Genomic DNA, 26910 nt, shown 5'->3' on the forward strand with positions numbered 1-26910 from the left:
CATAAATAAATAGCATTCTATTACACTATCACTTTTTTCAGTCAACGAAGCTCATCCTTATTTTTTGATGTTTAATACTTTTTCTTTCCCAAAAGACATTGAGGTGGACTAAATTAATAATTTAGGTTGTTATAAATAAGTTGATTATGCAGGCATATATAAGCGATGAAGTACAGCTTGTGGAACTTAGGTTCAGTGTAGTACACTAACCATGTAGAGCCCTTTTCAAGGGAGGGAAGTTCATATGGTGGGTCTGAGCTTGAGGCATGATAAATATTATAAATAAATATAAATTACTCAAAAATGGTAATTATTAACTGGTACATGGTTCCCAAGCATGAATAACAAAAAAAAAATTAGCATTACATTATATGAATTTGGTGTGTCTAGAAAATAAATTCACAACTGAGAAACTACAGCAAACCTTGTATGATCCATTTGGAGGAATGGCAAGCATATTCCAGTCAATTTCATCTAGGTATTTCTTTCGTTCTTTGTAGACGGCTCGGGCACTATTGAACTTTGGTTGATATTCAGATACAAGCCCTTTTGCCTAGAAAATTGGAGGAAGGCAAAAAATTGTTGAGGTGAACATCCTTCTAATTTATGCTAAGAGAATGAGGAACCCAAAAGTGATAACTGATCTAAAATAAAATTCCACATGTGACCATTCATAAAATCAAGTGATCAACTTTCCCAATTCCTAACCATAGAGTATGTTCATTGTAACTTTTCTGTATCTAGTATCATATAGCATTCAATCTTATATTACAAGAGATACCCAAATAATTCATCATGGAATTCTTACAGCTGTGCGATTAACAGAGTTCTCAAAATTTTCATAGTCTTTCCAAAGCTGTTCAACATGATGAGTTGGAGTTACAATTGCTCTTTGATATACTTTCCTTAAATTTGCCATGCGGTGAGATTCTTCCTGAGCTGTTGTAACCTAGTCAGCAAAAGGTTAATAGTCATCTCGACGATCAAGTATGAGACTTGGAATCAAAGTTAATAAATAGAATAGACTGCACCGACTGGTAATGACTTCAAGAAAGCAATGTATTCCAGCCATACAGGTCCAGAAGAGATATCATATCCTGTTCAATATCAAATTATTAGAAAACTACATAGTATATGGAAGATCAAAAATTTCTTGGCAGTGCCCAACATGAGAATTGGACAACATAAAAGGAATGTAAGAAATTATAAACCACAATAAATCAAGAAAGGGCAAAAATCTAATGCTTTGTTGAGGATACAACATACACGTATTGGTTTTATACTTAATTTGCCTCAATGGATAGGCAGTGATGGTGTTAAATTGATGGTTCTGGATCATGTTGAAACTAGATGAAAGAAAATAAAATAGTTTTGAGTTTTCTAAAGCTGTTATATTTATTAGGGCACTCATTATTTAGAAGAACTAATTTATAAAATCAGGCACTTCAAGAAACCACTTTAATAACCTGAAGCAGAGACCAAATAGCAATTCCATCCAATAACAGCCCTTTATTTGTGACTGTAATCACCGCATCACTGACTAGGAGAAAATTCTCCTTGTTCCCTTCCAATGACATCAAAGACCAACTCTCTCCAGCAAATTAAGGCTACACCCACCCATGTCAATGCCAAATCCAATCAGCCAGCACCTCATAACCATGCTCACCCCCCAGCTCGCAGAACCATCCAACAGGATTTAGAAAGCCCGCCTATCCACGTCCTCTTCTGCTTTGCATTAGGCAGACTGAGTGATCCCTCAATCTCCTTCCTTGACAATTTGTTACAGTGTCACTCATGATCCCTCAATGGTGATTTTACCTCCTCCTTTACAGTGCAAAGCTAGAGAAGACCATAGAGTAGTCCTTATCCATTAAACAAGACCTACCATAATGCCATGAAGACTGAGCAAATCCGAAAGGTTTCAGCATTCAAATGAACCCCTTCGACTGAAAATGCACCACTTCATATGAGATCACCAATAAAAACCCCACTAGCTTGACTTGTTTTGCGTTGTCATCCACTGAGTAAAAGGTAGCCTGCATACTTTTAAATGACCATAGAAACATAATCCTAACTTTATCCCTAACATACAAAGTTATATATATCATGGTAGGGACCACTTGGTGTCAAAATGTCCCCATTTACTCATAAAACCCGAACATGAGAGTGAAAATAAAAAAGCATAACTTTTAACTCAAAGATTTTATGATAAGTTTGAGACCATAGAAATACCCTAAAAAGGTTCAAAATTTTGAGTCGTGCTAGAGTTTCGAACTTTCATGCAAACAATAGTGTTTCAACAAACCGATGCTAGTGTTTTGACATATAGTGAAGTGAAAAGTTGTAAGGGGAAGAGAAAGGAGAAAGGAGAAAGGAGATGGAAAGGAAGAAAAACAAAAGAAAAATATAATTACATATCAAAAGTCAACCTTCATGTCCCATTAAAATGATACAATTTTGACATTGTATTGTACGAACATAAGCTGAAAAAATAACAATTATTATTTCAATTCATTTTGACACGTGTAGCATGTCAAAGTGTCAAATGCTAATAAGATACACTATTCATTGACATGATAGACAAAAGATAAATTTCCTGTGCTGAATAGTACCGAGTTTTGGTAATTTGTTAGAACGATACATTTTGACTATACTAGAATGACACAAGAGTTCAAAGTATGACCTAAATTATCAAGATGAGGAAAATAATAGGCAGGAGCTCTACGTGGTGTGTTGCCTTCAGTCCGTGCCTATATTTAATAAATCATAAAAGCATATTAGTATTTTCCCACTTCGACAAATTGTGAGAACAAATCATATAAAATTGTCCTATGTCATAGATAGTGAGTTAATGTAAAATAATCATAGATAGTTACGTGAATATTATTTCCCCAAAGAGCCTTTGCCCGTCCACTTCACACTTATATTAGGTGTCAACAAGTTTGATCTTCTAGCTTCTAGCAAGGTCAAATTATTCTTGGTGTGGTAGAATAATATAAAAGACAAGTTTAAAATTTAGTTTTTGGGTGGGGGGATTTAAATTCAATGCTTTAAGTTTTAAAATATGTTATAATTAATCATAAAGGTTTGTTATATTCACAAGGGCAAATAAGATAGATAAATCCCTTGTAGATAATCAATCGATTTAACAAAAGCTCTCTCCATGAATTTTGTCTCCATATGAGATTTTGCAGGTCATCTTGCTGCATCACTTACTCTTCTTGTGGTGCATGTTGAAATTTATGAAGCTTACAAAGCATGCAAGTGCAACAAGACAATAAGGGTTTATGTATTATAAACTCAGCAATTGATATAAAAAAAATCATATGAATTGAAATGCAAAACTTTACAGAATTAGAACTTAAAATGAACTCCAAACAAAGTACTTGAATGTACCAACATAATTCAGCATGAAATCAAATGCTTTCCTGGTCTCCTCAAGACCCTCAGTTCCCTTCTTTTCATTTACTTTCCTGATAAAATTGATGTAGCAGCGCCTATGTGTTGAAAATAAAGCAAAAGAAACAGAAACATAATGTCAATAAAAATCCAGAAGAATAGTCTTTACAAAGCTAGATTTAGAGTCCAGTTATGCAAAAAAGGGAAGAAAATAACATTTACAACGTGACCCCTACCAAATACGATTGCCATGTTTAGAGCATGCAAATTTTGACAGAATTAAACATTGTTAAGTGAAATTAAGTCTGCATTGAGTGATCTTAAACATGCAAATGTTTAACCAGCAAGCAAAAATCTCTAGGGAAACAATGAACCCAAGCTCGAACAATGGTGAACAGGAACATGTATATTTCTCCTACTAAGGCTTCTTCTTCCTCTTCCATCCCCTACCAGTCGGTGTTAAATAAGTGTTGGAGCAATGATTCATCCCAATATAGCGTTTTCATGTTTTGGCAATGCAATTCAAGTTAGATATTTATATTTGATCTTTTACGTCAAGTGTATGGAACTTATTATGAACTTGATGATTGAAGTGGTCAAAGCTTGGATTAAGAGTTTATGGTGTAGAGAGCTTCAAACTTTTAAAGGTCTATTTTAGATAGATGGTGTGTTAATCTTTTGATCACCTAGATAGAGACTAAAACTACTTAGAGTTTATCATTTGAAACTTTGCAAGGTGCTCAAGAGTCTGTAACACACTTAAATTGCAAACATATTGTAAGAACTTATCTAAATAGATAGAATCATTAAGACTATGTATTATCACTAATATTACATAACAAATATTATTACAAAATAACAGAAAATGATCTAATTCAATAAAAGAAATGATATTTTATCATAAACAAACAGGACATCAAAGGATTTTGTGCTTGTTATAAGGTAGCAAAGTTCTATTAGTAACTCTCAGAGACTCGTTAAGTAAATTTAAAAAGAAAAAGAAATACTGTAAACGAGAGAAACAGGATGGCAATACATGGCTATAGCAGAATCATCCTTCATTATTGACTTTCATCAGTCATTGTGGGAAAATCATTAGCAATTAACATGACACCGAGTTTCATTTCTCAAGAAAAATTGGAAGCAATAATCACACATTGAATAGTTTTTTTTAATAGTAAAAAACATATACTTAGAATAGAATAATCATTACCATAGTGAAATTTGAAGGCAGTTCAACAAACACCGACTGAATATCTGTTTTGTAACCTCATCGTTGTGAGTGGTTATGTATGCCTCCACATATTGCTTCCAGTATTTGGCCTGCATATTCAAGAGGAATAATCAAATTTAATCCAAGTAAAAAGGGGAAATATGAGGTGGTAATTCAAACGACCAGTGTGTTCTGCCAAAAAAGAACAAACTATAAACAAGCTTCAACAACAGTGTTTTGGAGAAGTTAAAAGGGCATCCGTTAATACAAGTGGTATTCCACCATAAGATCTATACTTGTGTATAATCCACTTACAGCTTCAAGTGGAAAAACAAGGTCCATTTGCAGCTCCGATACTTTTCAAAATGAATTATTCAACTTGAGAACTTTAACCGGATGGTTAATTCACTTTCTTTTTCATTGCATCAGTATCACTTTTGTCCTTGTGATTTGATAAATATCCTTTATTTTCAAATTACACTCTGATGAGAGAACTATCTTGTTATCTTGTTAGGTCCGACCCCTAGTTAAAATGCTTAAACAAGAATTAATAGCAACTCACTCATCTAAGTTCAGTAGTTATAAGCTAAACTAAAGCCCTTGCCTTAGTCCTTAACCCTTCATGTTGGACTAAACTAGAATGTCACAGTCCCTTCCATTAAGACTTGATGTCCTTGTCAAAACCGAAAGTTAAGCTCCTAGCATAAAATCATGCTTAATTAGAAATACGTGAGGCCCAATAGTAGCTCTTCAGCCTCTTCCACAACTCTCCACCTAAGGAGTTGTGAACCAGTGAAAAGTATTATGAGTTCCAATAAGTGAACCACTATCATCTAGACATAAGAATTGGCAGGTAATTAATTTTAACAATTCTCTCATCAAAATGAACTGAGCTCTGAAATCAAAGCAAATCTAATCCTAGGCATAGCAAAATGTTTGGGAAGATATATTTGTGTGATATCAATTCTCTCATCTAGTGGGATGCTACAAATTGTATGAAATCAACATAATCCTAGGCATTGTGGCACCATTGAAAATTGTTACTTGTGTGATGAGGAAGCCATCATTAGGCCTCACATGATGTCCACTGGGAATGGTTCTAGGGAATGAGTAATGAAGCTACAGCTTATGACACTTTATTTTAGTTCGAAATGGAGTGTTATGGATTAATGAAAAGATTAAATTAAGTTTCAACATTTCAGGACAATCAGCCTTTGAAAGTTAATGGACTGATTTTCTAATATGGATTATTTTTCTGCTCCATGAGACTTCAAAATCAATATTAAACTACTGCTATCAATTTGACAAATTGACAAGTTGTGGGTCTTAAGTTGAATTTGATCTCAATTATGATGGGTTCAAGCTTCAATCAGTTTCCAACTTGGATTATGTTAATTCATATATAAGCTTATTGAAAGTAGCACTTTAGTTAAATACCAACTCAGACCAAGTTTAAGCATTGGAAAGCTTCTTAGCTAGGATTTGTTGTCATGATCCTGGGTTAAGCTTTATAACTACATAAACAAGTACAATAAAGTTCAGTGTTATCGAAACGTGCTGAGTTCAAACAAGAATTTTGCTGTTGAATCAAATTTGAGCTAGATAAAACTTTGTCAAGCCAATCCTAAGATAAAGATAGATTTCCTTCAGCTCATTGGCAACCAACTTAGTTTTACCTACATGAAAGTTATTACATCCCATATAGACCCATTATTGCTTTTTAATAACAGGATCTTTGTCGTGTACTTTTATGCAATTTCTTTGGCAATACCATGTCAATTTCAACTAGCCATTGCCAATTCCAACAATTTCTTGTGAAATGAAATTAAAATAAACAGAATAATTCAAGACAAACACTTACAGCTGTAGGAAACGTAGAAAGAAGTTGCTCGTAGATTGGAGTTGCCTCAGCGATAGAGAGAAGCTACAAAAACCAAAAAGAACAGTTGAGAAACATTCAAACCCTCATCAAGCATGTTGCAACTCCGTCTGAATTGATAATACTAGTGACAAAATCACGATATCTTGATTTCACTGAGAGTCTTCTGTCATCATTATTAACAAAAATACAACTTTGATGCGAATTGACTCTCACCTGAGCCTCGTTCGCAAGGATCTCGGCAGCTTCAACGTTGTATATGTCGGTAGTTGTGCCATCATCACCTTTCTTCCGAAAATGAGAATCGCAGTAAGAAACCCAGGGAAAAAGCCGAGAAGACAAAACGCTTCCCAGTCACTAAAACCGGACGGCAGAGCACAGAGCATAATACACCTACAAAATCATGAACTTGCCTTGGGTTCCTCGGACATCCTCCTTCGCTCCTATCGACTACAGCTGACTCCACCAAGCCCTAAATTCAAAGAGGGCAGGAGAAGGTAGCGTGAGAAAGTTAGATTTCCGTGCAAAGATCAAACGATCGAAACCTAATGGGCGCAGCCGATGAAAAGGGCGGAGAAGAAATCATGCAAGTGACCTAAGTGTGTTTGTGGGCTTATTTTTATCAAATTCAAATAATTGATTAATAATTTTTATAACATATATTAATATAAATCGATTATATCTTACTATTTTATTAAAAATTTCTCCCCTTTATTAATTAACTTTGGTAGAGCCTAAAATAAATTTACGTTAATATTCTTTTTTCTATTCACATTAAAAATAATTCCAAGATTTATTAATAATTTTACAAGTGAAACAATCAGTGATCTAAAGTTTGAGACTCGCCTGTGGCATATTATTATGAATTTTTCTCATCATTAATTTTCTCTGGTTGTTTTATATAAAAAAATATAGTTCTTTTTAGTTTCATATCTTAGAATTTATAACACTATCATCAAAGAAGTCTCTATGAATATTTTAGACCGACAATATTAAAAAATATACTTTTTTAATTTTTTTACTAAGATAAATATAATATTAAATTAAATTAATTTTTTTTATAGGGAAACCGTAAGGGTGACATTCGAAAATCCAAATAATTCAGATTTTTAAATACCCAAATAATTCAGATTTTTAAAAATACCTATTATATTACACACGTGACGCGTGTGCTCATCACGAGTATTAAATTAAAAAAATAAACTTTAACTTCAGGAATTGTTGAGCTGTTTGTGGTGATCAAATTCCTTCTCTTTTTTTTTTTTGTTTATTTTGATTAATATATTTTTACATTTATTTTACACACTAGTAAATTTAAAATAACCATGGGTGTTTACATACTAATCCAAGTAATATAATTGAGAAATGATTAAATTTTAAATAGAAATTATTTTAAAAAGCTTGATTTAATTTTCTTTTTAATAAAAACATTATTTGCTTATTAAATCAAATAGATATAAGTAAATTATTTAACTTCATTAATTTGTTTGCTAATTCTTTGATCGTTTAGATATTTGGTGAAACGCTTTGTCAAATAAAATAATTTAATTGTTTTTTCACAAATTATTTTTTTTAGAAAGTTATTTGTGAATTTAAAAAGTTGGAGGAGTATTTTGAAAATTCGAACATATAAGGGTGCGATTTAACGAATTTTATGATTTTTATTTCTCTTTTTTTTTTTAAGATTAAAATAAATAACAATGTTCGCCCTAGTTAGACAATTTCCCTACTTGGTTTCGAATCCTTTATCGGTTTCTCTTCTTCCAGACTGCACCCACCCGCCGCCGAGCAGAGATGGTTCGGCCCTACGCAGTGAAGGGGAGGAAACTCAAGAGAAGGAGAGTCGAAGAACCATCGCCGACCGAGGAGGAGATGGTAGAAGACGTCTCCGACGAGGGAGAAAGGGAGACTGGAGTCGAGGTAGAGGAGGACGAGGACGAGAGGCGGGCGGAGGAGGCTTTGGACAAGACTCCTGTCCTCCCTATCACTGGGCCTGTCGACAGAGCCAAGCGGCCGGGGGTCATATTCGTTCTCGAAAAGGCTTGTCTGGAGGTCGGAAAAGTCGGAAAGGTACCCCCGTTAATTTTTTTTTTCGTACTTCGTATCGACACCGCTACGTCATCAGCGTGTAGAGATTTGAGACGGATTGTCATGTACATGCTGAATAATGAATAGGCGTTTGCAAATTTTTTCACTGAAAATTTGTATATTATAGCTTATTCTTGTTGGATTCGAGCAGATTAATGAGTTTGTTATTGTGAAAGAGGAACTGATCGTCTTCCACCTACACATATGTTTACACAAACTGATTACAAGAGACCGTGATCACCCAGGCTCACATGCTGTCTTCTCTCCCACTTAGGCATGTCTTTGCACAATTTTTTTGCAAGAGTTTGTATGGAAGATCACATGTCTTTACACAAACTGATTACATGTATGCTAGGACTCTCTAGAATTACATGTTTACACTTAGGCTGCAGATTATATTGCATGGATGTTCATTGATCACTCCGGGTTTGTGCTACACAGAGATATGTGCTCTTAAATGAGATTAGTTTGGTAGGTACCCCATCCGGCTTATTACAGGAAAGAATTACTCTCCCTGTAAGTAGTTGAGACTTAGTAAATACTAGATCCCAAGGAAAATAATAAAATCCACATTAATGTTATCTAATAAGGCAACAAGTGATTATGGAAGATAACTAGAAGGAATCTACTTTAGCATGTACTGATTTACCAGGGAACGTGGGCTCAAAGTTCACTGTGTGTGCGAGAGAGAAAGCAAAATTGTTGAGCAAAAGCAATTTGTTTGATTTAAATTTATTCTAGATTTATCATCTTTGAATTTCAATCCAAATACTAATGCTTTAACTGATAACAAGAAGAAAATTATATTCAGAACGTGTCATTATGAAAGAAAAAAAAATAAGGAAGCTGCCAAAACATGATGAAGGATATGAATAAAGTAATGCAGATATAAATAAAATTAATTATGAAAACTAGGAATCATTGAATATGCTGATTCTTTTTAGGTGTGGCCTCATGCCACCCATGTATAATTTTAAGTTCCACGTCATTACATCATTTAGGTTCTCTTTCTATCTCCAGCTTCATGTGGCGTGGGAATTTACTCTCTGTTTTTCACTGAAACAACCAGGGGTGAATTAGCATACTTTAATTGATGACAAACAATTTTCTTACACACTAATTAGATTGGTTTACCTCTTTTCCCCTTCCACAAAAAGTTGGTATGATTTTTTTATACAAAGTTATGAAATAAAAGAATTGCATAACAGATGTCTTCTATTAAGCAGCCATTGTATCTCTTACTCCGTTTGCTTAAGAAACTTTTGCTTGTATACAGAATTTTCAAATTCTGAACTCAGATGACCATACAAATTATTTGAAGAAACAGAATCGCAACCCTGCTGATTATAGACCAGACATCATTCACCAGGTTAGTTGATTTGATTGTTAGATGTTTCTGCATTTCTTTTCCTGTTTCGATTTCTCCTTCATATTTTGCCATGAATATTATTGTCTTATTGACTCCTATATCATCGTTTGACTTTGTTTCCCATATGAATGTGCTTAAAACTATGTCAAATTATATTGGCGTCTTGTGGTTCATGAAATCTTTCAGAATTTGTGAACTCATACAATCCTAAATCAAAAACTCTAGCCATCTAGCAGTCATGAAATGCCTATACATTAAAAGTTCTCCTTGAAGAGTTTCTGGTTGTACTTGAAAATTGACATGCAGACATACTCTTATTCAGGCCCTTCTTGCAATATTTGATAGTCCCTTAGCCAAGGCCGGTAGGTTGCAAGCTATTTATGTGAAAACAGAGAAAGGAGTTCTTTTTGAAATTAAACCACATGTTCGTATACCGAGGACGTTCAAGCGCTTTTGTGGTCTTATGTGTAAGTACATAGATCTTCCTTTGTGTTGCTTCCAATTTTTGTATATTTGATTCCATTAGTATAATTGTGGAAGTACTTGCATCGTGTGACTGCTGCAGCACAATTGTTACAAAAGTTAAGCATAACAGCTGTTGGGAAGCGGGAGAAACTTCTTAACGTTATAAAAAACCCAGTGACTCGTCACTTGCCTGTCAATTCCAAGAAAATAGGTGATAAATTTTTCTTATTTTTTTCCTTTTAAATTCCTTATGTAAACTGCTTCTTGATTGCTAATTTTTCGATTTTGCAGGTCTCTCTTATAGTTCAGACAAGTTGGTTAACTTATCCAATTATGTTGCTACTGCTAGTGATGATGCTCCGCTTGTTTTTGTGGTATTTATAAAAACACGAGATTTTCTTAATTCTATGGTTGAGCCTTTTATCATCGAATGACTGACAATATAACTTTCCAGGTTGGTGCAATGGCTCATGGAGCAATCAGTAAGGAATACATTGATGATTTTGTATCCAGTAAGCCTCTGGTCAATCGACTATATTGTTTGCAACATTATATGATTTATTTCAATTTTCTTGTCAGTCTAAAATATTGATGCACTATTACTTTAATATGTCAACTCGTTGCATCAAGGGTAAATATTAAACGATTGTTCCAGTTGGTTGCCGCATGTTGTACTAAGTTTAGCCCTTTGTTCCTTCTGAACAATTAATTTTGAATTGTAACTTAATATGTTTTTAGGTCATTAACCTTCATTGCACCATTGGCTCTGGTTGCTAAAGACTATTGTTGCTTTGTGTTTTTCAGTATCAGAGTACCCCTTGAGCGCGGCGTGCTGTTTGAACAGGATATGCAGTGCATTTGAGCAAAAATGGAAGATCACATAAACGTTACGTGACTGTTTTATTCTAGTTAGCCATCGTAGGCGACATGTTCTGTAATTTCAATTAGCAAGTTTGCAATTGCTGAAGTATTCACCACTGTTTGTACGATAAGAGCTTATTGTTATTCTTAATTTTTGCTGTCCGATGCTTGTTCCTTCAACTCTTCTATCAACAATTTTGATACATTTACTTTTAGTTCGCTATTGCATGATGCATTGTACGATTTCTTGATAACAAAAATATTTATCAAAATTATTCATCGAACAAAAATCACAAGTCGTGTTGAATCCTGAGGTTGGGTGAGGACGGCAACAGAAATGCTATTATTTCAACCAGTTAAATTGTAGAGTTTTGCAGGATACCAGCAGTGGTGAACAATATTTTCAGTCTACTTAATCTTTGCAAAGAACAATAGATACGCAGGTAGTCATATGATGAAAAAGTACACAATAGTAAAAAATGCTCTATTTTTACACTTAACATAAGAAGTCACAAGAAAGGGAAAACCCCCTCTTAGGGTGTATTCATACACTACACGTATTCTGCAATGCCATTTAATTTAAACTCTTTGTGAAAAAAAAAAAAAAAAGTTACTTTGGCTAAATGATGAGCAAATCGTCGGCGAGAAAGCCTGACTGTTAGCTGAAAGAATAGACTAATATACATAATAAACAAAAGAAAACTAAACAAGAAGAAAAATTGTTGAGCACGTCATAACTGAAGCATTGAGAATCTGTTCATTTGAATTTCCATAGTCGCTGCATTGATTCTCCGAAACTTGTCCATCTCTCTAGCAATTTGAATGTCGCTCGGCATTAAGTACTCTTTCAATGCCTTTACTGAAAAATGGGGAAGCATCCCTGCTACTATTACGCCGAGTAAGCACAACCAAAATAATCCTGTCCCCATTATCTTGAAGATGGCCCTGCCATGGAAATTAAGCCAAAGTTAAGCATTCTGCATTCCTAAAAGAAACTACTGCCTTCTATCAATTTTCTTATAGTGCACTAGAAGTTTGTGTAATTGTATCAAAATGCAAAGGCATACCAGTAACCAGGAAGCGTCCAAATGCAGTCAATTATGATGACACATATAAGTGTTGCACCAATGCAGCCCCATACAGCTACATGAGTGATCCAGTACCATCGAAACACATCGGTGGCCAAGTGAATGTTTACGAGAATAACCACAGCAAGGATCCACAAGTCTCCGAGGCTGGATACATCAACGGTACTTTGCCTGTATGCAAGATATGGGATGTAGAATGTGGCAACACTTTGCCAAACTGCATCCATCATAGTGAGGGTAAATAACTTCAGATTGTATCTTTCATCCCTCTGGCCTGACCTATAGAGTTGGGGATATTTCATCAATGTCTTCCTGCTAAGATCTTTGTCGAGCACTCCGACGACTATTGTGGGAAGAGCGGTGTAAACTATGGAATATAAGACGGTGCTCCACTCTGTTATTGCAGTTGTCAAGGTATAAGCAGTGTATAGCACATACCTGTATCCAGAAGCCATCTGTTAGGTATAGTATATGAAATGATGTAGAACAATATATTATGGTGAGGAGACAGCACAATGATAGCTAGTATAAAAAACATGATGTTGTTTCATTCCACACCTAGAAATAAAATGACTATTAGTGTAATAACTGTAATAGAACTAATTATGCTAAAAAATTGCACTACTAAACGACGAGCATGCAATAAACTTTAATAACAGCAAAGGGTTAAGAAATTGTGTATCTCCGGTCGAAGCGTCGGACGTGCCGACTGTCTTTAGAGAATTGATTGCCGCCCACGGTGCAAAGGCTCTCCGGCAAAATCCGACAACCGCTCGCGTCGCTCGTAGGTGCACTCCAAAACGAGCACCGCACTCGGACTCAACCTCAAATCGCAAACCAAGCCTCAGAACTCGGAACAAGGGGAGAGAAGAAGAAGCAGAAGGCAGAAGAAATGCTTTGCTTCGGTGTGTTTTTAGAAGGAACGGAGGAAGTGTATTTATACACTTCGAAACAGTGCAGAGGAAGGGACGCACTTCCTCTTCTCACGCGCGGATGAGTTGTATCGCATCCTCATACGACGCGGAGCGCGCGCGGATGCGTTGTATCGACGCGGAGCGCTGCTTCGCTTCCTCACGCGGACCAGAAACGAGACCAAACTGGTTTGGTTCAGACTGAACCAAACCAGCAAAAACAGACCGGGCCGCCCGTGAGCGCAAGGCCCACGGGCTGGGGATTTGCACCCCCCCTGCGCGCGTTAATCGCGCACGTGACGCCCGGTTTATGGATTTCCGGCTCGAACCCCCCAAATCCACTCGATTTGGGCTTGGCCCGCGCATGCGTGTAGGTCTTCTTATTATTGCTAAGCAAGGATGGAAGGGCTTCATATATAAGCCCTTCCAAGCTTCTCCACTTAGCAATGTGGGACTAAAAACCACTACAAAAATTACTTTGAATTTAAAACAAAACTCAACAATCCCCCACAAATTCAAAGCAATTTTTTAGTCAAAAACAAAGATATGTTCTGAGGCTTGGTTGCAATGAGCTTTCAGTGAAAATACCTTCCGGTTTGAATTTTCACCTAAGTACACCAATCTTATTCACATAGGTTTGAAGAGAACAGAGTCTTGATCTTAAACCTTTTATATGTGAAGATCAATTGGTAACAACTCATCACTGGCGACGGTTGAATCCTTCTGGGTTGGTGCATTACGGCCATGCCACCGAATCTTGTTTCATAAGTGCTAAGGAGAGTTGCCTAGACCCCCCACACTGCGGCCTCACAGTTACACTTACATAGGTGAGTTCTCCAAGGATGTACTGCAAGCATCCTGTCATTAAGACCTTGAACTCATTAAGAGCTCCTAAGCTCATCCTTACTAGCAGTCAAGCATCTATCCAGGGAAGAGACTATGAGATTACATCTCAATCAATTTGATGCTTACGTTTCACCCTTATAGCTTGTTTGTACCACATTGAACCTACTTTTTGGGATCTCCAATCAGATAGGTTGGGTTGCCGCTATAGATGAAACCAGGACAGGCCTCAGTCTCATTCCCTTACTGGATCTCTTGATTTTCTCAGAATCAAGTCCTTTAGTGAGTGGGTCAGCAATATTGTCTTTTGAACTTACAAAGTCCAATGACACCACTCCAAGAGACACTAGCTCACGAATAGACTTTAATCTTATTCGTACATGTCTCTTCTTTTTCTGGTTATACTTGGAGCTTCTAATCTGAGCTATTGTTGTTTGATTATCACAGTGTACTGAAATAGAAGGTATTGGCTTCATCATCAAGGGAATTTCAGAAAGAAGACCCTTAAGCCAATCAGCTTCAGTTACTGTGGTATCCAAAGCACACAATTCTGCCTCAGATGTAGACCGGGTTATAATCGTCTGTTTAACAGACCTCCAAGCAACTGCACCGCCTCCAAGTGTAAAGACATAACCAGTAACGCCTTTACACTCAGCAGTGTCAGCTATCCAACTAGCATCACTATATCCCTCCAGGACTGCAGGGAATCTCCCATACCACAAGCCCAAGGATATAGTGCCTTTCAGATATCTGAGTACTCTGTCTAAGGCATCCCAATGCGTTCTGTCCGGACAGCTGGTAAACCTGCTCAATTTCGTTATAGCAAAAGAAATATCATATCTAGAATAATTTGCTAAATACATTAGACTACCTATTATTTGTGAGTATCTTAATTGAGACACCGTCACACCACTCTTATTCTTGTGGAGAGTTTTTTGAAGGATAATAGGGTGTGACGACAGATTTAACTTGGCTATAACCATATTTCTCTAATACTCTCTCAACATAGAGTGACTGAGAAATTGCTATTCCATCAGTTGAACGAGTCAACTTCAACCCTAAAATCATGTCAGCACGACCCATATCCTTCATATCAAACTTACCACTTAAGAGGGTCTTAGTCTCATTAATAATTGAAAGATTAGTTCCAAATAGTAGAATATCATCTACATATAAACATAGGATAATACAATTATCACCTTTCATTTTAGCATACACACATTTATCAGAGTCATTTACTTCAAAGCCAAACGATAGCATAGCTCTATCAAATTTTTCGTACCACTGCTTTGGGGCTTGCTTCAAACCATAAAGAGATTTGACTAACCTACAGACTTTATTCTCATTTCCAGAGACTACATATCCCTCAGGCTGATCCATATATATCTCTTCTTCTAGATCTCCATTTAGGAATGCCGTTTTGACATCCATTTGATGGACCTCAAGATGATATATGGATGCTAATGCGATTAACACTCGGATTGTAGTAATTCTAGTAACAGGAGAATAAGTATCAAAATAGTCAATCCCTTCTTTTTGTTTGAATCCCTTAGCAACTAGGCGGGCTTTGAATTTATCTACTGACCCATCAGGCTTTAGTTTTCTCTTAAACACCCATTTACATCCTATAGTGGTACACCCAGGAGGTAAATCTACCAACTCCCAAGTGGCATTAGAGATAATAGAGTCCATTTCACTTTTAATGGCCTCTTTCCAGTGCTTAGCTTCAGGAGAAGCCATAGCATCTCTATATGTCACAGGGTCACCTTCTATATTATAGGTGATAAAGTCCTGGCCTAAATCCGTAGACACATGTTGCCTCTTGCTCCTTCTCGGTTCTGTACGCTCACTAGATTCATCTAGTCTAGAGTGACTTGAGGAAGGTGTACCCACTACGGATAATGGGACCTCTACAGAAGAGGGCTCATTTCTAGTAGGAATACTAGATTGAGGTGTTCTCGTCTTCATAGGAAATATATCCTCAAAAAATGTAGCATCGCGAAGTTCTACAATAGTATTTGCATCTATTCCAGGAATTTCTGATTTAATAATCAGGAACCTATATGCAATACTATTTTGAGCATAACCCAAGAAGATACCATCTACAGTCTTTGGACCAAGTTTTTTCCTTCTGTGTTCAGGTACTAGTACCTTTGCCAGGCACCCCCACACTTTAAGGTATTTCAAACTTGTCCTTCGACCTTTCCAAAGCTCATATGGGGTTTTATCTCTTGACTTCATTGGGACTCTATTTAGCACATGGCATGCAGTGTATAGAGCCTCCCCCCACATAAAGTTGGGTAACCCAGAACTACCTAACATGGAATTAATCATATCTTCAAGGGTTCGATTTTTTCGTTCTGCTATACCGTTGGATTGAGTACTATATGGAGCAGTTACCTCATGGATTATACCTGTATCTTGACAAAAATTTTGAAACAGGTTCGAGGTAAATTCTCCACCCCTATCAGACCTTAACCTCTTAATAGTTTTATCGATTTGATTCTCAGCTTCAGATTTAAAAATCATAAATTTATCTAAAGCTTCATCCTTGGTTTTTAGCAAATAAACGTAACAATAACGAGAGTGGTCATCAATGAAGGTAATGAAATACCTTTTATGGTCTCTCGTTATTACACCGTTAAACTCACAACAGTCAGTATGAATCAATTCTAAAATATCAGAATTTCTATCAACTGATTTGAAGGGTTTACGGGGTTGTTTATATTGCACACAAATTTCACATTTTTTCTTATCATTTATAGCATGCTTAGGGATCATGTCAAGATTCATCATCCTTTTTACGGTATTAAAATTGACATGTCCTAATCTGTCATGCCACATATCATAAGACTCAATGTTATATGAACAACCAATATTAGAAATTTTATTTAAAGTAGCATTTTCTACATTGAGTTTAAATAAACCTTCATTAAGGTAACCTTTTCCAATAAAGGTTCCTAAATGTAATATTACAACTTTATTACATTTGAAGTTCAACTCATAACCAGCACGAACTAACTTTGATCCGCTAATCAAATTCCGACGGACCGCTGGAACATGATGCACCTCATGCAGTGACAGGACTTTTCCAGAGGTGAACCTCAGGTCAACTTGTCCTATCCCAAACACCCTGGCTGCAGAATGGTTCCCATGGTCACGGAAGTGCCTTCAATTACCTGATAAGTAAGGAAGGCAGAGCGATCAGCACAACAGTGTACATTAGCACCTGTATCAACTAACCATTCATTGGGTTGATAGATCAAGTTTAGTTCGGGTTTGAAGGTAACAAACCTATCGCTGGTGTCGTCACTAGCAGTCACGACATTTACTTGTGCCTTGGTGTTGGACGTATTGCTTTGGTTCTTGTCCTTTCGCTTAGGGCAGAATTTGGCATAATGTCCAACCTGTCCACATGCCCAGCAAGGCTTAGGTTTAGTTCCAGTTTTCTTTTGAACCTTTGGGTTGGGTTTCATCTTGTTCTTCATTTTCTGATTTTTGAATTTCTTCTTGTCAGATGAGACTACTACATTTGCCTTTGGAATAAAATCCATAGGCATTCTTGTATCATCATTTTTATGTTGCTTCCGATGTTCTTCTTCGATATTTAAGGCAATCATCAAATCTTCGAGAGAGATTTTACCTCTCCGATGTTTAAGAGTCATGCCAAAATCTTCCCAACTCGGAGGCAATTTTTCGATGATAGACAAGACCTGAAATTTTTCAGGTAATGACATATCTCCTTCAGCAAGACCATGAATTTGAACTTGGAACAGATTTACCTTCAACCATTTTGAAGTTCAGGAATTTTGCCACAGTATACTTTTCTAAACCAGAATCTTCGGAGTTGTATTTTTTATCCAAAGATTTCCACAGCTCTTTAGCTGAAGAGGTTGAGCAGTATACATCAAATAGTGCGTCTGAGAGGGCAGACAGGATTCTCCCATGGCAGAGATAATCCCTTTGCTTAAACCTCTCTAAGGTAGCACTACGGGCAGGTTCCTCTTCATTAGGTGAAGGAGGGTTTGTTTCTATAACGGAGAATAGCCCTAGCGTAGGAAGCCAAAATTTCATTCGTTGTTGCCAACGTATGAAGTTTTGCCCGTAAAATTTTTCGGGTCGGGCACTAGCCTCATCAGACCCCGTTACCCTATCGTTCATCATGTTTATTGATGCTACAATCAATTCTCTAAAATTGTAATAACTGTAATAGAACTAATTATGCTAAAAAATTACACTACTAAAACGACGAGCATGCAATAAACTTTAATAGCAGCAAAGGGTTAAGAAATTGTGTATCTCCGGTCGAAGCGTCGGACGTGCCGACTGTCTTTAGAGAATTGATTGTCGCCCACGGTGCAAAGGCTCTCCGGCAAAATCCTCCAAAGATCCGACAACCGCTCGTAGGTGCACTCCAAAACGAGCACCGCACTCGGACTCAACCTCAAATCGCAAACCAAGCCTCAGAACTCGGAACAAGGGGAGAGAAGAAGAAGCAGAAGGCAGAAGAAATGCTTTGCTTCGGTGTGTTTTTAGAAGGAACGGAGGAAGTGTATTTATACACTTCGAAACAGTGCAGAGGAAGGGACGCACTTCCTCTTCTCACGCGCGGATGAGTTGTATCGCATCCTCATACGACGCGGAGCGCGCGCGGATGCGTTGTATCGACGCGGAGCGCTGCTTCGCTTCCTCACGCGGACCAGAAACGAGACCAAACTGGTTTGGTTCAGACTGAACCAAACCAGCAAAAACAGACCGGGCCGCCCGTGAGCGCAAGGCCCACGGGCTGGGGATTTGCACCCGCGCACGTGACGCCCGGTTTATGGATTTCCGGCTCGAACCCCCCAAATCCACTTGATTTGGGCTTGGCCCGCGCATGCGTGTAGGTCTTCTTATTATTGCTAAGCAAGGATGGAAGGGCTTCATATATAAGCCCTTCCAAGCTTCTCCACTTAGCAATGTGGGACTAAAAAACACTACAAAAATTGCTTTGAATTTAAAACAAAACTCAACAATTAGGTCATTAAACTGATATTTTGTTATTTTTTTCAACTAGCAATTTTTCATTTCGTCCTATATTATTATTATTATTATTATTATTATTATTATTATTATTATTATTATTATTATTATTATTTTGGGATCATTGACTTTTCCACCTTTGGCAGTTATTTTACTGAAAGAAGTTATGTATATTGTCCACATTTCTAAGGGTGTCAATAATTAACCTGATCCGACGACCCAACCCGAGTTAACCAAAAAAAAATCAGGTTTGGATTGAGTATTTTCGGATCAGGTTCGGATTTCAGGTTGAAAATTTTTGGATCGGGTTCGGGTCAGATTCGAGTTGACTCAAATTTAGAATTTAGTGGATTTTTTGGGGTTAAATCAAATTTTATTTTGAAAATTAAGATATTTTTATGTATATTAATATCAATGTTTGTATGATAAGAGCATCCACATCAATTACCTTATTCAAAAATTTTATCCTAAATTTTGGATAGGATAGCTAAAAAACCTTTTATCAGCTACCCTATCTTTTCCCTAAATTTAGCATTTATGAACAGTACTTCTCAAAATTTAAGGAATATATTTCATTTCCTAAACATTATAGAGGAGAGAGGAAAAATAGAGAAGCTAATATATTATGTAGTGAAAAGTGGATATCCAAATTTAATAAAAATAACTTTTTTACCCTAAATTATACATTTTGGATAAGGAAACTAATGTAGATGCTCTAATGATGGAGTATTGATATAAAAGTAAAGAATTATAGAGAAAATAGTAAAAAGAAGTCATTTTGAATTAAGTTTTTTGGGTTATTAAGGTCAGATTCGGGTTGGTTGTGTTGGTGAAATTCAGGTTCGGATTCGAGTTTTGGGTTAAATTCGGGTTCAGGTTGGGTTCGGGTTGAGATTTTTGAAAAAAAAAATTGACCCACCCGAACCCAACCCGACCCAACCGAATTGGCACCCTTACACATTTGTTGCTTGGCAGGGGTGGAACAACATGGTTCACGGGTAAGAAATCTATCAAAGTTTGAAAACTCTTTGAAGGATACTCTTTGAATTTCTTTTATATGGATATGATCGAACTTGCTAGTTGCATCATTTTGCTAAAATATCAAGTCAAAAGGTACAATTTCAATGAGAAAAACTCTATATCCGATGAGTGGAAGTGCGGAGAAATATTTACCAGAATAAGATGAAGACAAATACAGCATTTCTGTAGAAGTTGTACAAGATCATGTAGGCCATTCTCTGGTAATTCCAATGTCCATGGACCAACAAAAGAGGCACTAAGAATCTAAACTGACCCATGGCAAAATCTGATGCCATAACAGCTTGTCTTCCCTCTTGGCCACTTATTCCAATGCCAACATCAGCCGTTTGGATCATAGAGACATCATTTGCACCTGATATCATACAATTGTAAGTTTGCCAATGAGTCGATATTAAATTTTCTTAATCTTGTTATCCAAATTATAGACAAGAAGAAACAGATATCTATGAGAAACTTTACCATCTCCTATTGCAAGGGTCATGTCATCTGTCCGACTCTTTATGAGAGAAACAATTCCAGCCTTCTGCAATGGAGCCACACGGCAGCACAACACCACATCACATGCTGTGGCCACCTTAAACAGCTGCACCAGTGAGAATAAACAACATGAATCACACAAAAGCTTTGGAAAGAACTTTGATTAGTCGAGAGAATCTGTGGTTTTACCTCTTCTTCTAATTTTGTCTTCAAAATGTAGACAAGGCTAATACCATCAATGATCAAAGCCATTGAAACTTTAGTAGATCCTGTGCCTGTTAACGCATTTTCAAAAGGGTCAGGTGATATTACTGCAAATTTTCTGTACATGGCAACTGCATCTTGTAGCTTGTTTCTACAAGATTCTTCAGAATTGCAGTTTATCACAATCTGAGTCATTGCCTCTGTTAGAAGTTTGCAAGAAAATCCAATAGAAATGGCAGTTTCTTGCTTATCCCCGGTCAAGACCCAGACTTTGATGCCTGCTTGTCTCATAGATTCTATGGCTTCTGGTACACCCTCTTGCAGCTTATCCTCAATTCCAGAAGCTCCTAAAATGTGGAGCTCTCTTTCAACATTAGAAGCAACAGCTCGTAGTAATTTTCCTCTACCCATCAATGATGTATTTGCATTCTCATAGGCAGACTGCCACTCTTCAAACTCTTTCCTACTTAATTCACGCATGCCCACGACAAGTGTCCTCAGCCCCAAAGATGAATATGCATGAAGGTTTGCCTTAGTTGCATCAATCATGCTCAAATCCACCTTATTCTGGATAATACCAAACATAGAATTGTCTGCACCTTTCACAAACAGATTTATTGTCTTATCAGGGCCACATACTATAACCGACATCCTCTTCCTATCACTATCAAACTCGTGAAGGCCCAGAACATCGTATCTGCATTCAAATTATCAGCAATTAAAGTATTTTCAGAAAGATAACGAGTATTTGAAATGTCATCAGCATACAACTAATGCAAGAAACGGTTTAGTCTTGCAAGTCAAACTCTTCACCTTCCATACTTTAAGATCAGTTTGATAAGAAGTTTTCAAACCTGCTTTCAAGTTTTGTGATGCATAGATTGATACTCAGAAGACTTAAATCCATGTTCCAGTGAGCAAAAAGGATTAAAAATCATGTCACTGACATTAGATTTTAGCATTTTTTTAATCTCTGCCAATAGGAATTTTGTGGCGCAGAATGGAAGGTCGTGAGACTCCTAAGTTAAAATACAACTAGATTTCTCTTTAGAGGTTTGGTGTACTATGGAAAACTGCTCCTGGTTTCTTTTACTTAATTGTGTATTATGATATTTTCTGTCCCTGGAACATTAGCTAAATTCAGTATTTTTCACTATAATGAATTTTATTTGTAGTAATTCCAGACAACCAAACAAACATAAACAAATTAAATGATTAGAAGATAACTAGTATGTTGATACAATAGTAGTTCCATAAGAAGAAAATTAGCTGAGCCAAAAAAGAGATACTTGAAATGGTAGAACCCCATTACAACTGCAGCATGTAACATTAAAAGCCCTTGAAGATATTAAACTAATTTGAAATAATAATTCTATCATCAGTTCTTTTAAGTAGGCAAGAATCAAGATTGTTGTTTTATCAGCCGTTGTAGTAGGCAACAGATATGATCCCACTACATGTCTTGCTGTTTTATCAGCCGGTGCAGTAGGCAAGATTGCATCTTTTTAGGACAACAAGAACCAGAACAACAGAGAAAAAAAAAAGTTCAGCATAGTTACAACTTAAGGCATATGCTAATATTTTTAAATTTCACCATGCTAAGTGAACAAGGGATAGTGTTATTCTCAGCTAATGCTGTAGATGTGTACTCATCCAAGTTTGCAAAGATTAGCAATTCATTCACACAAAAATGGTAGAAGAGTACCTTTGTCTATTTCCAAGGACATCAATAATTATGTGGCCAGAAGTGCGCTCAATAAGCACAAACCCATATGAAGCAGCCGCATAAGCAAGTGCCTGTTCATCAGGAGATTCACCTTGATAATCTATCAACTTCTGTTTAGGGTCCGATGTATCCACAACCAATGGGACAATAGTATTGCAGCATGCCAAAGCGAGGAAGAACTCTCGAGCTCGCTTTCCTTGCTCAGTATCTCCTTTGTTTTTCAGTAATCTAACTAATTCAGGATCTGTCTTAACTGACATCTTTGGCTTCAAAATCTGTTTGCCAGCGGCTTCAAAAAAAGACAAAGAGAATTAGATTATATCAATCACACGGTAGTACAAAATCACAAATTCACAAGTTATGAAAATAGATATCCTACCTAAGATATAATGTGCTTCACCATTATCACGAGAAGATACTCTCCCTCCACTGTAATCTACCCCTCGAATGCTAGCGCATTGAAACTCCATCTTGTTCTCTGTCAAAGTTCCCGTCTTGTCTGAGAACACATACTTGATCTGCCCAAGGTCCTCATTGATGTTCAGAGCCCTACACTGAAATCTAGAGTTTGAGCTCTCATCGTACAAATTGGCATCGCGGACCATGAAATAGGCCTGCCCAAGCCTGACCAATTCCATTGATATGTAGAGCGAAATTGGAATCATGATCTGGAATACAATCACCGACATCAGGAACGCAAAGAAGACCTGCGTGCCAATCCCAGAGTAGTTGTACTTCTTGTCATCCCCATCAGAATAATCCCTCTTCCTAAAGAATTGCGCCAACTCCAAATCATCAGAATGGTTTCCCAACCAAATCCCGTTGCAGATTGCCACCACCGAGCACAGAGCAATCAAGATGGCAGAGAGCAGCAGAGTCTCCCTGTTCATTCGGGTCTCCAGTCTGCTACGCTTCGAAGGCGCCCCTGAGCTATTGAGCATGACCTTGGTCTCGCTTCCGGTGTACACCGCGACCCCGATCACCCACGCCGTGTTCTTGAGCTCGCATCCGCGGAGGATAATGTTAGCCGGACCAAGCGATACCCGCTTGCCGTCGACTTCCATATTGCCGAGAAACCCGTAGATGTTACGGTTGGGCTGCTCGCAGCGGATGACGCCTGCGGAGTCGACCGGGTGGTCTTCGCCGGGAGGGCGGGACATGGTCTCCTGCTTGGCGTAGCGCGTTTTGAGGTTGGACTCGCCGTCGAGGTTGATGGTCTGGATGTAGGCAACCCCGGTGGGATCGCTGGTGGCGAGGAGGACCATGTCACAGGGGATGCTCTCGTTGGCGAGTACCTTGAGGACTTCGCCGACGCGGACCTCCTTCCATCTCTTGGAGAGGAATCGGCCGGATTGAGGGTCGAGCACCGAGGCAGCGCGGTTGTTCTCGATGCGGTCAGATCGGTGGCGGCGCCAGTCCTCGTACGCGTCCTTGACGGCGGTGACGAGTAGAACGAAAGCGAGGGGGAGAGCGGAGGCTCCGCGGCCGAAGACAGCGAGCTGGGGGAGCTGGTTGAGGATGACAATGGCGAGGAAGTAGATGTAGGACAGGCGGCGGAACTGCTCGAAGAGGTTGCGTGGGAGGAAGGTAATGGGGGAGTACTTGGCGGTGCGGATGGAGTTCCTCGGGGTCTCGAATCGGGGGTCGGACCCCCCGGGGTCGCCGATGAAGACGATGCGGGAGTTGGAGTCCGCAAGCTCGCGCTGCGAGGAGGCGAGGCGCTCCGTCTCGGTGCGGGAGAGGTGCCGGACGTGAGCAGGGTTTGGGAATCCATCGCGAGAAGCCGCGGAGGCCGAGGATTTTCGCCGGTGGTGGCGGCCGGAGGAAGGGAGAGGAGCTAGAGACCGTTCCTCTTCCTCCTCCTCCTCCTCCCGTGAAATGGTTAAGCCATCGCCGGCCATTCTCGCTCCTCTTCCTTCTCGATTCAACTTTTTAGGGCGAGATCGGAATCGCGAAAAGTATTTAACACTCGGATCGATCGAGGAGGAACAAGAAGAAGCAGACTTCGTCTTCGGCGAAGGAGCTACAATTCTACAAAGTCAATGCCGATGGCTGAAGAAAAATAAAAACGGAGTTTCTCTTTTCTATAAAAGTTTTAAATCTTTTGTTATTTCGTTAAAAAGACAAAAAGATTAAATGTGGTGCTAAATGATTAAATTACGGTTCGTTAATGATCGTTTCATTCATTAATATAAGGGCGGAGAAGGCAAAGTTTTGGTGAGGTGAAAGTAAAAACTAAGAGAATAATAATAATAATTAGGTTGGGTAACGTCGAGTCTAGGATGATCAATTTGATCCCATAAAATTTTTTTATCGATCATCAGAATAAATAAAAATTAAATTGAGAAGCACTTATAGGACAATGAAAGTAACAAGTTCCAGTGGGGAAAAGTAATTAAGAGAGATAATTAATTAACGGTTTCTAGAGGGTAATTAATGTTAGTAACGAATAATTTTTCTAATTTTAGGGTTTACGGGTAGAAAAAAAGAAGAACAAGTGGATAGGGCGTGGCGTGCAGTTTCTGGAAGGATTCTGTGACAGTTGAGGACAGTAAGGAAGGGAAATGATTAAAGAGAGATGTGATCTAGTTGATGAATTTGAAATTAATTTTAAACTAATGCATTTATAGTTAAGAGTAAATGAGTTATGAATACTCTAAAATTTAGCTCAACTTGATTTATTTATGGCTTTATTTCTCGGTCTATTTTCACTTTTAAAATATTTTTATTTAATTTATTAATAAATATAAAGGGTATTCTTTTGACCATCTCAATAAAAAAACATAAATTTAAATTTTTGTTCAATAAAAAACTACATATTCTTAATATAAATTATTAATTTTTTATAGCTTAGATATGCATTATTATTTTTTAGAATTTTGCATATATTTTAAAAAAAATAGATTAAGTCAATGTTATCTTTTGGGATTAGTAGAGTTATTAGGTTAATAGATATAAAGCTCATGCCTTAATAAAAAAAATTATGAAAAACCCGTTCTGCTTTTTATCATCGCACGGCCACCAATGAAAGGCGTGAGCAAGTGCAAGGAATAAATGATGCAGGGCATTAAAAAGTTGGAAGATTTGTTGGCACGATGCCAAGAGAGTGGGGACGGATTGTTTGGGACGATTCAAAAGTTTGACACGTTCCAACTCTCAACCCCCTCAATTACTTTATTTATCTTTCAAGACATGAACATTTGTCCCCAATTGATTTTAAGGAAAGATGAGTATGCTCATAGTGCCATTTTTATATTTTTCTTTTTATGAAAAAAGTGGATGATGAATAGAAAAGATAAATCTAGGGGTATTAAAAAGAGAAAAGTGGATGATGAATAGATAAGATAAATCTAGGGGTATAAAAAGAGAATGCTAAGAAAAAAAATCTTTTTTTACATAATTATTTATCTTGATTAAGGAATATAGATATATGTGATGTAATTTTTTAATTGAAAAAGAATATATGTGATTTTTTTGGTATATGATATAATTTAGTGAATTAAAAAAGGCATATACATTTTATATATATATATATATATATATATATATATATATATATATGGTGTAATTTTGTGAATGAAAAAAAAATACATGTATCATTCTTTTATCCGTTATTTTTCGCCTGACTTTGAGATGATCGATTTTGGTTCTAAAATCATCTACTGATAGATTGTGTTTCTCTTCCTTTTTAAAATTTTAATGAAATATACGACGAAAATTTATTCGCTATAGAAACTTTTTTTAATTTTATTTTTCACTCTCCCAAGTAAACATGGCATTAAAGTTCATCCCCGAATTAATCCAAAGCACTTCTACATATACTTCTAAAATATTAGTTATTTCAATTTTCTTAGTAATTAGGGTATCTCTAATGCAAGCTTTGTAAGAGGTTTATAAAATCAAAAAACCTCAATAAAAAGAGATTTATAGTTCAGGAGCAATATTAAAATTTCTAATACATTTTTTTTTTATGATGGAGCTTGTAATTAATAATAAAGTAGTGTTACATTGTGATTTGTAATGTATGACCTAAAAAAAAGATTGTAGGGGAAATTTTTCAACATAGAAAGGATAATAGATTTTTCATTTTTGATATCACATTAACCTCGTTTAGAGATTTAATCATTGAACATGTCTAGTAAAAAATGATCACATAAATGGCAGCTCCACACACTCAAAAATAATAAATTATAGAGTTTTATTCAGTTATAATTGAACGGTTATTTTAGAGTACAGTCTAAAATAGTTAGAATCTGACCGCTAAAATAGACTCTTTTTTTTTCTAATTTTTAGAATCATTAGTAAGGTATCGAAATAATATCAT

At 37.0% G+C, this 26910-nt stretch overlaps 3 protein-coding genes across 5 annotated transcripts in view; 1 reads left to right on the plus strand and 2 right to left on the minus strand.

Moving 5' to 3' along the window:
* LOC121974457 (cleavage stimulation factor subunit 77-like) overlaps nucleotides 1–7088 on the minus strand; it is a 28326-nt gene extending 21238 nt beyond the window's left edge. Inside the window, exons 1-8 of one of the 3 annotated variants that reach the window (XM_042525519.1) lie at nucleotides 6905–7086; nucleotides 6708–6779; nucleotides 6474–6536; nucleotides 4613–4722; nucleotides 3397–3497; nucleotides 1036–1097; nucleotides 809–949; nucleotides 425–553 (exon numbers count right to left, since the gene is read on the minus strand). In XM_042525519.1, the coding sequence (XP_042381453.1) occupies nucleotides 425–553; nucleotides 809–949; nucleotides 1036–1097; nucleotides 3397–3497; nucleotides 4613–4722; nucleotides 6474–6536; nucleotides 6708–6779; nucleotides 6905–6922 (696 nt within the window). In that variant the 5' untranslated portion in view covers nucleotides 6923–7086. Of the gene's footprint in view, nucleotides 1–424; nucleotides 554–808; nucleotides 950–1035; nucleotides 1098–3396; nucleotides 3498–4612; nucleotides 4723–6473; nucleotides 6537–6707; nucleotides 6780–6904 lie in introns of those variants that run through there. The other 2 variants (XM_042525520.1, XM_042525522.1) reach the window with 2 other exon arrangements.
* A 1115-nt stretch (nucleotides 7089–8203) lies between these two features.
* On the plus strand, nucleotides 8204–11454 carry LOC121974459 (ribosomal RNA small subunit methyltransferase nep-1-like). Its single transcript, XM_042525524.1, has 7 exons — nucleotides 8204–8561; nucleotides 9856–9948; nucleotides 10271–10415; nucleotides 10514–10624; nucleotides 10705–10787; nucleotides 10868–10925; nucleotides 11218–11454. The coding sequence occupies exons 1-7, from the start codon at nucleotides 8286–8288 to the stop codon at nucleotides 11295–11297; spliced, it is 846 nt and encodes a 281-aa protein (XP_042381458.1). The 5' UTR covers nucleotides 8204–8285; the 3' UTR covers nucleotides 11298–11454.
* Nucleotides 11455–11724: 270 nt separating this feature from the next.
* Nucleotides 11725–24626, minus strand: LOC121974458 (phospholipid-transporting ATPase 1-like). The gene is made up of 7 exons (XM_042525523.1): nucleotides 22966–24626; nucleotides 22566–22875; nucleotides 20846–21557; nucleotides 20639–20762; nucleotides 20312–20531; nucleotides 12342–12800; nucleotides 11725–12219 (listed from the first exon to the last, which is right to left on the minus strand). Exons 1-7 carry the CDS (start codon nucleotides 24485–24487, stop codon nucleotides 12006–12008), a joined length of 3561 nt encoding a protein of 1186 aa, XP_042381457.1. The 5' UTR covers nucleotides 24488–24626; the 3' UTR covers nucleotides 11725–12005.
* Between the last annotated feature and the right edge of the window lie 2284 nt (nucleotides 24627–26910).

This window comes from Zingiber officinale, chromosome 4B (genome assembly GCF_018446385.1).
Source record: "Zingiber officinale cultivar Zhangliang chromosome 4B, Zo_v1.1, whole genome shotgun sequence".
NCBI lineage: Eukaryota > Viridiplantae > Streptophyta > Magnoliopsida > Zingiberales > Zingiberaceae > Zingiber > Zingiber officinale.